General features: G+C 56.8%; 3 protein-coding genes across 7 annotated transcripts in view; 2 read left to right on the forward strand and 1 right to left on the reverse strand.

Moving 5' to 3' along the window:
- The window catches only part of ATF7 (activating transcription factor 7), an 89,076-nt gene extending 88,554 nt beyond the window's left edge, over positions 1–522 (forward strand). Inside the window, exon 13 of the transcript XR_005010471.1 lies at positions 484–522. The gene's annotated coding sequence lies outside the window, so the exon portion shown is untranslated. The remainder of the gene's footprint in view (positions 1–483) is intronic.
- A 768-nt stretch (positions 523–1,290) lies between these two features.
- NPFF (neuropeptide FF-amide peptide precursor) lies at positions 1,291–2,305 on the forward strand. Its single transcript, XM_036759820.1, has 3 exons — positions 1,291–1,636; positions 1,914–2,035; positions 2,157–2,305. Exons 1-3 carry the CDS (start codon positions 1,379–1,381, stop codon positions 2,272–2,274), a joined length of 498 nt encoding a protein of 165 aa, XP_036615715.1. The 5' UTR covers positions 1,291–1,378; the 3' UTR covers positions 2,275–2,305.
- Positions 2,306–2,598: 293 nt separating this feature from the next.
- On the reverse strand, positions 2,599–8,588 carry TARBP2 (TARBP2 subunit of RISC loading complex). Of its 5 annotated transcripts, none has more exons than XM_036758537.1 (8): positions 8,432–8,588; positions 7,606–7,775; positions 6,844–6,946; positions 5,093–5,165; positions 4,680–4,797; positions 4,063–4,190; positions 3,232–3,424; positions 2,599–3,069 (listed from the first exon to the last, which is right to left on the reverse strand). In XM_036758537.1, exons 1-8 carry the CDS (start codon positions 8,563–8,565, stop codon positions 2,912–2,914), a joined length of 1,077 nt encoding a protein of 358 aa, XP_036614432.1. In that variant the 5' UTR covers positions 8,566–8,588; the 3' UTR covers positions 2,599–2,911. The 5 variants fall into 5 exon arrangements, with proteins under 5 accessions (XP_036614432.1, XP_036614431.1, XP_036614430.1 ...); XM_036758536.1 differs by having other exon boundaries at positions 7,576–7,775; XM_036758535.1 differs by having other exon boundaries at positions 7,606–7,838.
- Positions 8,589–10,657: the final 2,069 nt, after the last annotated feature.

The following is a 10,657-nucleotide window of genomic DNA, read 5'->3' on the forward strand; positions in this document are numbered from 1 at the left end:
GAGAGACAGGACTTCCTCCTATACCTTGCTTCTTCCTGCCTCTACCAGAGACCAGAATAAAAGGGAATGAGTTTTGCAGTGCCACAGTGCGAAGACAGGACTGGGGCATGGTGCAAGAACCCACCCAGAATAATGCCTGAAGTGACAAAGGCAGAGGAAAGGTTAGCCCCAGTCTAGTGACAGAACATCTGCCAAGGGCAGTCCCTGGCAGTCCTGGCCCAGCCATCAAGGAAGCTTGGAAAGAAAGAGGACTCCAACTTCCACATCTACCTTTCAATCTTCCCCAAGTTGAGTCCTATAAAATATGTTATAAACTTTTTCAGGTTTCCCAATGGGCAGTGGAAATCAATACCACCAAAAACAAGATGTAACCCATTCAACTAGCAAGACTAAGGATTAATAGAGGGGTGGTATCTACTAAATGTTTTTTAAAAGAGGGGTGGGGAGGGAACCAGAAAGCCTCCAATACGTTGGGATTTACAGAAATCACACGATGCACAAAGGCATGGAACCCCCAGCATGAGACAGCCCGAGCAAGGAGCATCCATGGCCCTGCGATGAGGAGCAGCGGCCACTGGGTGGCAGCAGTACTCCGCCTGTGCTCAGAGGTGGGACAAGGTGGGACAAGGGAATGGTGGTACAGAAGCTCGTTCCCTGAATTCTCCAACAGTCCCCTGCACAACTGGACAGGCTGCCCAAATGCAGACGTCTCCTAAACCACACTTTCCCATCCGCTGGCGATCCCAGAGCACTAGATTCCCTTGAGGGAAGCAATTGGAGTAAAGGGATCCTGCCATCCTGACTCCCAGCAACAAGTCCAGATTCTCCCTCTGTTTCCAGCCCCAGGCCAGAAGGGGATCCGGGGGGGGGGGAGAAAAGCTGCCACGGGGGGGGGTTGCCTAGGGCCCAGACCTTGTCTTCAACCCTCCTCTTCATCCCCTCACATAGGTCAGAGGGATGATTTAGGAGTCCCCAGAAGCCACCGGTCATTAAATCCAGCCCTCTATCTTTCATCCATCAAAATGGGGGGGGTCTCCCCACAAACCATGGTTAGAACTTTGTTCCCTGCCCCTGTACTGCTCCCCCCTTTTCTCAATTATACCCTCCATTCCCAGTCCTTCCGATGCAGACTCCCCCCGCCCCCCACACACGCACTTCTCTCTGAATGCCTTTTGGAGGTGAGTATATAGGGGGTGGGGAGCAAACAACCAGTTAGAGCTTTCCAACCTGTTGAGGAATGGCCAGACTTTGACAAAATGCCTGCAATTAATGAGTTTCTTAAGCTCTGGAGACAAGATTTAAGTGTTTAATAAAGTCAAGAGCTCCAGGCTTAGGGGCTGAGGGCCTGGGGCTGAGAGCTAGAAGTCCCAGGAGAGCCATGGGAGGGGATCCCAGGCGGCCCTTAATGGGGCTAAGCATTTCCGCTGCCAGCTCAGTGCCACCCCCCCCACCTCATCTTCAGGGGGACAGCAGGTATAAGAGGCGGGTGGGGCAGACAGGCAGGAGAGAGAGCCGAGGCAACATGGATGCTGGTCGTCTGGCGGTGCTGCTGGTGCTGGTGCTGGTGCTGGTGGGCAGGGGCCAAGCCGAAGGACCAGAGAGCAGCAGGGAGGGAGTCAGGGACCATCTTTTCATGGTAAGTGAACGTCTATCATCACTGGCTTCCCCAAGTAAAAGCAGGAGCAAGGAGCTTAAGGTCTGAATTCAAGTCTTCAGACTTGCCAGTTCTCCCCAGGGTCCAGAGGCAGGGATGACATTCTCATTAACAGCCCCTTACCATTCCACCTGAGATCCAGCCCCGGCTCCTGAGGAAGACCCCTTTGGAGTGGGCTCTCCCCAGCCCTGGCGCATGAGTCAGCTTTTCTCAGCCCGCTCCTTCATCTGTCATAATCCTTGCTGCCACTGGGCTACAGGAGGAAGAGAACGGACCCCCTCCTAGACTGGATGCCCAGGCACCTGCGGCTCTCCTGCGGTCCTTGCTACAAAGCATGCAGAGACCTGGCCGGAGCTCGGCCTTTCTGTTCCAGCCCCAGAGGTGAGAGTCCAAAAGGGGACAGCTGGATAAATCAGGGGCTGGGGATGGAAGGGACAGTAGGGAAGGAGAGAAACGTGAGACAGGCGTACAGGTGCCCCGCTCAAGCTGGCCATCTCCACAGGTTTGGCCGGGATGCCCGGAGGAGCCCTGGCAGACAGTGGCTGAGTCCCCAGGCCGGGGAGGGACCGAATCCCCTGTTCTGGAGCCTGGCTGCCCCACAACGCTTTGGGAAAAAGTGATGCTGCACTCAACAGACATGTTTTTGCATGCAAAGGCCACGTACGTGCCATTTGTCCTAATAAAAGCATCTTACTACCGGATGTATTGTCTCTGTCTGTGCTTGGCTTTGAGGGTTGGAAGGGACCCCTTCCCCATTACCCCAACAGCAACAACCTCTCTGTGGATTAATGCCACCAGCCATGAGATGGGCTGAGAACCCCCCACCCCGAATTTCTAAAAGGAGAAGCGAGGGAAAGGAAGCAGAGAGAGGAAATCATAAGCAAATAAAGGCATCTCCTCCCTCCCATTCTGCAGCCCCCGGAGAGAGACAGACACCACCATGATTAACAAAGCAGTTGGAGAACCATGTTTATTCTAAGGAGAGGAACAGGAGGGGCCTCTCCCCCATCACCCAATTTCATAAGTGACATGATCAGGAATTCAAGGAAAGGCGCGGACCCTTGGGTCCCCCCATCCCCAGGCCTCAAGGCAGACAGAGTCTGTATCAGAGGTAGAAAAGGTACCTCTACTAGGCACCAGAGCTGGAAGCCCAGCCCCTGAATCACAGAGGGGCCAAGCCGGCAGTGGGCGCAGGGTGTAGACAGAGAGCCGTCTATAGCCGGCAATCTGGCCGGCCAGCAATCTGGCCAAGAGAACTCACTTGCCCCCAGCCATGATCTTGAGGTACTGCAGAGCGTGGCGGGCAGCCTCCCCACGGGCAGCTTCCCGGGTGGGCGCTGAGCCATGGCACACTGTGGCTGGCTGTGTAGACAGCTCTACCAGGCACTGACAGAGCCCACTCAAACTCAGCTCATCTGAGGAAAGAGAGAGAGAGAGAAGGGAGGCAGAGGGGAACAACCGACCTCACACTGGTCCTCCTCTCTGCTAACTGGCCCTTGAGACCCACCTCTCTGGGCCTGGCCCTAGTTCTACCCCTGAGCTGTCCTCCCCCAAATCCAGAGCCCCACCCACCATACCGATGTCCAGGTAGCTGACATGGAAGGCCTGTTCCTCAGAAAGCTCGCTGAGGACGTTGCAACAGCCAGGGCCCAGAGAGCCAAGGGGGCAGCTTCGGAGGGAGAGGATCTTCTCCCCAGCCGAATTACGGAGGGAGTCCCAGGTGCAGCCTGGGCTGCGGCCCCGAAGGCCGTCCATACGAGAGCCAATACCCTGACGGATGGAGGAGTGTGTGTCATCCAAGAGGTCTAGACCCAATCACCAGGTGGGTGCTCCACACTTAAAACCACCACCCCTACCCCCCGACCTCGCTGGCCACTCTCCTCCCCTAACCAGAGGAGAAACCCAGCAACTGGACCCAGTCTGACCCATCACCAACCAGAGGCAGAAACGTTCATAATCTCTTAACCAAAAGAACATTCTACTGTAATGAGACCTGGAGTCAAAAACCCGGGTCTGAGAGTAAGCTCCAACCCTCACAAGCTCTATGACAGATTATTAGACCCAGAGCAAATCAGTAACCTTTTTGGGCTTAAAATGGGGACAGCTCTCTGCACCACCTGTTATAAGAAAAGTGCCACCTCACCCCTCTCATGTGCCCTGGTCTAACAGAGCGTGCTGACACCTATTAGAGGTCAGAAGGGCCACAGGGCACCCACCAAAGAGCCAGGGGAGGCCTGAGCACGACGAAACCCACATCAGGATCAGATGCTCCAATTCCCCCAGGAAGGGGAAACCAAGGGAGGCAGACTGAATGATCTTGTGCAGGTCCCTGTGCTCCCTGTCTGACCCTGGGTGGGAGGGGATAAAGGAGAGGGCTGGGCTGTGGGGCCCAGGGGACGGACACTCACGATGGAGAAGTGGTCATCATCAGGCTCGGCCTCAGGCCCATCCCTGGGGTCCAGGGGCACGGTGTGCACCCTCAATAGCATCTTGGCAGCTGCATTGCGCTTGGCCAGTTTCTTGGAGGTGCCACTGCCTGGGGGGACAGAGATAAGACTGGCTTCCTGGGCTCCATCACCAGTCCTCCCAAAACCTGCCACCCGTGGGGTGCTGAGAAATAGTGTGGATCCCAGGATGCCCCACACAGGGCCACCTTCTCCTCCAAGATGGGCCAGATTATTGATAGGGGTTGGGAATGAAGGTGAGAGGAAGGGATAGCAACAATCCCATCTGCTGTCTCACCTCAGGGCCTGAAGGCCCAGAGACCAAGAAAACAGCAAGGAGAACTGGAAAAGAAATGGGGGCAGTAAAGAAGTGGGAGAGAGTCGCTGGGACAGCAGTTAAGAGGTGAAAAAAAAAGGGAAGAGTGGATGGGACAGTAGGAGTATCTGTGAGATGGGGGCTCAGGGGAAGCCACAGAGGGAAGGAAGACAGAAGGGGGCAGGAGGACAGAGAAGTTAGAGATGGGTCCTGAGAAGCATGGGTCCCCTGTCCCTGGTCAAACACCCCAACCCTCCTGAATCACCAATCTCGATGAAACGCTCCACCCGGCAGGTCATGGTGAATTCCTTTCGGTGTGCTGGGCCCGATTCCTGGGTTACTGTGTACTCGGGCAGCCGCCAGCCTTTCTGTACCACCAGCTCCTGGGGTTGGGGGTGCAGGGAGCAGAGGGACAAGGCATGAGGGTGTTGATGAAGAGGCTGCCTGCCCTTCCCCTGTTGTAGGCACTAGCGTGCCCCTTGCCACACTCCCCAAGGGTCTGGGGTTCTGGGCAGGATGGGAACCCAAAAGCTGGCATGCTGCCCCATGCTCCTCCCAAATCAGAGACTAACAACCTCAAAACACCAAAGTCAGGGTCATTTACCATCCCAAGCCCAGCAACACAGAAAGGAGCTGATTGAGACCCAGAGGAGAGTGGAGGAAAGGGAAGGAACATACCTGTAAAGCCCCCACAGGGTTACATTCAGACTGTTGAGGAGAAACAGGGGCCTTGACCTCCACTGGGGGGCTCCTAAGATGACAGAAGCAGAGATAAAGTCAGAGATAAGGTCTCACACAATCTCAGAGGTGGAATGGTCCTCCAAAGCCAGGCAGCCCAAGCGAGGGTTGATCCAGCCTCCAGAAGGAGGAAGGGGTGAGGGGAGGCCCACCAAGCCCCAAGGCAGCCCATTCCTCTCCCAGAGAGCTTGTATCATTCGGAGGTTTTCCCTTCCACGGACCCGAAATCTGTCTACAACAGGGCCACATGACGTCCTCTATCTTCCCTGTGACATCTTCTTTCTCCAGGCTAAATAGCCCAGGTTCCTTCAGCCAATTCTCACCTACCACAGTCTCCAGACCCTACTCCAGACTCAAATATCATCTGGCCTCCTTCCTCACATCTCCTCCTCTCCATACCTCAATTTCAGCCTCTCCCAGTCCTAATGGGCAGAAAGTCCTTCCAAACATCTGGCCTTAGTCCCTCCTGCTAAAAACAAGCTTCTCCACCCTGAGAAACAGGGACTCACTCCCACACCGTGGAAGACTCTTCTGCTTCCTGTGAAATAGCTATTGTTAAGATCTGTAGGCTTCAGGTTTGAGAATATGGAACACATTCTGACCAAAGGGAGGAGAGAAGGTCTATGTGTTAACACTCATAGGCACCATCTATCCCAGGTCAAACATGGGACAAGAACTATCTCCAGTCCCAAAGACTAGAGCACAGAAACAGCCCATCTCTATGGGGACACATAAAAGTCTTCCTGCCCCCAACTCCACTTGCTGGTATCAGCTCCACCACTCTGCCCCTGAGGCGCCGCCCCCCCAACACCACAGGACGTTGCTATGAGACAAGGATAGACAGGACGGCTTGGTCTCAGTCTTAGCCTGTTGGGGCTCAGAAAAGAGCTGGCCCAAGATGGGAGGGGAACCACTCCCACCTCCCCTTGCTTCTTAGAGCCATGCTTGATGCCATGGTGAGGTGGGGGATGGAACAGGCCCAGTAACAGGGGCATCAGCAGAGAGCGGGCATTCTAAGGAAAGAAGAGGGAATATGGTCAGGGAAGGGGTTCCTATGGGAATCAACCTCCTCAAAAAATTACCCTCCCGAAGGACCTCTCTTCTGGGCAGCTGGGTGGCACAGTGGATAGGGCACTGGGTCTAGAATCAGAAAGACTCCTCTTCCTGAATTCAGATCCTGCCTCAGACACTTGCTAGCTGTATGACTCTGGGCAAGTCGCTTCACCCTGTTTGCCTCAGGTTCCTCACCTGTAAAATGAGCTGGAGAAGGAAGTGGCAAACCACTCCAGTATCTTTACCAAGGAAACCCCAAATGGAATCACAAAGAGTCAGACAGAACTGAATGAGGACTAAAACAACCACAAAGGCCCCTCAACAGGGGCTCGGCTCAGCCCATACGAATGACCACTGTTCACTGTCTAAAGTAAACAACTGGAAAAAGGAGTTTAGTCTGGAGGCCATTCCATTAGACTAATACCTCAAGCTTCAAGGCTACATCGGGGTCTAACACACAAGGAGCGGTCCCTGGGGGGGCCACTGAGCAGCTCCTTATGCACTGGGAGGGAACTCAGCTGTTGGGAGATGGTATACTGGTAGACCGTGGGAGAGATCAGACTGCACAGCTCAAGTAGTAACTGTGATGGGTAGGGCAGCCTTGTCAAGGGCTCACAAATGACTTGGACACACCTCACCTTCCATCCTCTAGAAAGGGCTCCAGCATGTTTCCTCCCTTCAAGTGTTTGAGGGCCACCTCAGCTGCTTTGTGCTTGGCGGCTTTCTTGCTGGGGCCCTGACCTGGGAGAGGGGTGGCAGGTTACACGAGAGCCAGAAGAACCCCCCCCCACCCCGCCATCCTCCCATCCCCGCCCCCACCATGCAGGACTAGAATCAAGCCATTCCAGGCAGATGCTTCCCTGTGAGTGTCCGTTAGTCAATCTGTACTAGTACCTCACAATCTACTCTCTATCACTCACATATCCCTTCAAAAATATTTTATTGATGCTTTTAAGAAACTCGTCCTTTTGCAATGCCCTCCCACCAAAAGAACACTTTCTTATTCTAAAGAAGCGTAGTTAAGCAAAATAAGGTAATACTTGTGTCTGACAGCATTTTGCCCCTCTGGAGCTGCAGACGACCACCTCGACCAAGAGGAAAGAGGTATGTTTGGTCACTAGTTCTTCTCCCCTTGCCCCTCCCTAAAACCCACATTCTCTTGTTTCCATCTTAAGAGAAATGAAGACCAGCTGATTTTCAGATACACCGGAGGTTCAGATACCCCACCCCCAACCCATTCTCTCCCAGCTAAAGCATTCTAGTTCCCTGCCCCTTTCTAGAGCCCACTAAAGCTCCTGCCCACCCCCAGCCTGGGAGTAAAGGCCCCTCCCCCCAAGGTGAAGACCTGTGGAGGTCCTGAGAACACGCACCCCTGGCCAGGGCACCCGACGCCCCCTCACCAGTGCAGCTGGTGTCACCGACGGTGACTCGGAAGGTGAAATTGGGCTGGTGGGCTTGGCCTTCGGCTTTGAGGAGGTCGTACACGGGAGTCTTCCCTATTCTGGTCCCATACTCCTGCAGAAGGCTGATTGGGGTCTTGCCAGGACTGGCCGCCAGCATTTGCTCTATACTAGGGGGAGGTACGCAGACCTGCATCACGGCCCCTCTCAGCCCCCCCACTGATGGACAATGCCTGCTGAGACCCAGGGGAAGAGGGGGAGAGTGGTCAGGGGGTCAGTGATGTTGAGGTGGGGGTGAGGGTCAGCTCCGGCCTCAGTCCAGAGGCTGGGAGAGAAGCCAGAGGATGCTGGGAGGGCCATGATGACCACCACCTGGGCACATCTGGGGAGTGAATGGAGGGCTTGTGACCAATGCCCCAGAGTTCAGCATCCTTGTATAGGACAAAAGCAGTGTCTTCTGAGCAAGTGCATCATGGGAAACTCGGTGACCACAACCCTGGGGCATGCAGGGAACAAAGGGGGCCACTGTCTCGGTGCATTCTGGGAAATCAAATAAACACCGAAAGCTGGGTATCCTGCACCCAAGTGCATGGTGGGACTTTAGCAGCCACCACCGTGGTGAATGATGGGAACAGAGCAGCCAGTGCCGTGGTGGCTGCTGGGAATACCCCCATCCCGTCCCGTGCCTGGGCTAACCAACCCTCCCCACCCCCAACCCCCAGCCCAAGCCTTCCAAGACCCGGTGCATGCTGGGTCTACGCGCTCCGCCTCCCTCCCGCACTGCGGCCTCCGCCCTGCAGGGGTCAGTGTGAGTCGGCCAACTCACCTGGGGAGTCCGTAGCCTGTGATGATCCCGGAACCCTGCTCCTCCTCACTCATTCCCTCCTCCGTCCCTGCGGGCGCCACCGTGACTGCAGGCTCCGCGCGCCCCGAGCCGCCGCCGCCGCCACCAACGAGCATGGGCTGGGGCCGAGGCCGGAGCCGGGGCCGGGGGAAGGAGGTGGGGGACGTCGCGGGGCATGCCGGAACTTGTAGTCCTCGATCCTCCCCATTCCATTGGCCTCCATGAGAAGCGAGGCTACCCGCCCCACAATTCTCCGGGGGAGTTAGCCCACCCGGGTCGCAGTGGCTTCTGGGAAGAGTCGTCTTCCCCCTCCCCAAACCCACTCACTATTTTGCCCGCCTCGGTGTGCGAGGAATGATTCTGTGAGCATGCGTGCTGGAGGATGACGGATGGGGCGGAGCCTGAAGAACTACAAGATCCAGAATCCTTCTCGCCGCTGAGCGATTTCCCCTTGAAGGGGTGGTGCCCGGCACGCGCCACGGGTACAGCCACGTCGATTGGCTCCTCCTGCCAACTCCCTCTGAGCCAGCTGCCTGCAATTGGCCCGCTCGGGGCTGAAGGGAAAAGGGAGAGGACCGAAGACTTGGGGAGCGGGGTTGGGGCACCGCGGAACATTGGGCGCTATGGACTCTTTCCCGGGAGAGCCTGTGATTGGCTGAGGGACCCGCCCCCAGCGGGGTGCCCAGAGGAGCCGGCAGAACCCTGCGGTGTCCCAGGGCGTGAGGGCTTCCCACCGAAAACGGGCGGGGAGCGGGGGCAGTGAGCGCTCCTGGGAGTCCCCCGCCCAGTTTACCGAGTCCGCACCCCACTCTTGCTTCGGTGTTCCGGGCCCCAGTCCTTGTTTTCTTCCCCGCCCCTCTGAGTGCTTCATTCACCCGGCCCTGCCTGGGAAAACTCCCTTGCACCGGGCGCCTCGGAGATCCTTGCACGAAGTAACCCTATCCCCTCCCTGTGGACCACCAAATTCCTCGTGTTTCCTTTGTCCCCAGATGCCTGAAAGAGAGGTGGCAGCGGGGCAAGGGAGAAGTTCTGCTCTCTCCCCGTTCCCCCGTCACCCATCCTGGGGAGCCAATGTGCTTGTGGGTACAGGACTGCGGTGGGAGAGGAGAGGGTTTGGTCAAAAAGACCGGTTAGAGAAAGATGGAAGGGAATTCACCCGAAGACTATTCTTCGTGGTGGAGTTAGAACGATGGAAGGAAAATAGAGTGGGGGGTGAGGGCGGGGGGATATCGAGACACATCCTCTCCCCAGCCACCCGTCGTGGTATGGGTTTAAACCTCTCAAGCTGACCAGCGAAAGAAGGGGACCTAGGGTCCCAGGCTACTGGTCCAGTCCAACTGTAGAGGAGGTCATCCGCCAAATGGCCCAGGCCGCAGCTCCCATCTCCACCAAAAGCTTTCTTTGTTGAGCTCTAGGGTGAGGGTGGTCTGGGTGAAAAAAAACACTAAAAGAAGGGACTGTCGGGAAGAAGGAAAGGAAAACCGTTTTTATTTCCATCTGTGTGTATGGAGGAAAGAACTTGCAAAGGATGTGACCCGAGGGATCCTGAGAGGGATGAAGGAAGGCCGGAATCTAGGGAGAGGGAAAAAGCGGGGCGCATTGGAGGGGGACATGGCCTGGAGCCGAGGTGATGAGGAAGAGCGGGGAGGAGTTAAGTGAGCTCGGGAGAGTTTCGGGGGAAAGGGTAGGAAGAAAGGGGTGCTCTGGAGAACGTTCATCTCCGGGACTAATTTTGAATCTCGGAGGGAGGAGGCTGGACATGGGAGACCCTGAGGACTGGGGGAGCAACTTGAGGGACGCTGGGGGGAACCGAGATCTGCGCGCTCTGGGGAGAGCCGTAGCGGGAACCAATACCAGAGTTGCTGGGGGAGTTGGGGGAGGGGGCGGGGAGGGGTCTCGGTTCCAGGAGCGGGGGGGATGAGCTAAAAGCTGGGCCGGGGAGGGAGCAGCGGGCTCCTTTAAGAAGCCGGCGGCTCCCGGCGCATCTCCCCCGCTCAGGGCGTGTCCGTCCCGGAGGGCCAGGGGCGGGGGCCTAGGAAGGAGCCCAGCTCGAGCCGAGTCGGGCTGGAGCCAGGCCGGCAGGGGGGTGGGGGTCGGGGGAAGGAGCCGCGAGCGCTGACAGCCGCGGCCCTGGACGCGGCGGGCCGGAGCATCGCCCGTGACACCGCCCCGGGTCCGGTCAGGGGCAGCGGGCGGGGGCGGAGGGAG

Source organism: Trichosurus vulpecula, chromosome 5 (assembly GCF_011100635.1).
Source record: "Trichosurus vulpecula isolate mTriVul1 chromosome 5, mTriVul1.pri, whole genome shotgun sequence".
NCBI lineage: Eukaryota > Metazoa > Chordata > Mammalia > Diprotodontia > Phalangeridae > Trichosurus > Trichosurus vulpecula.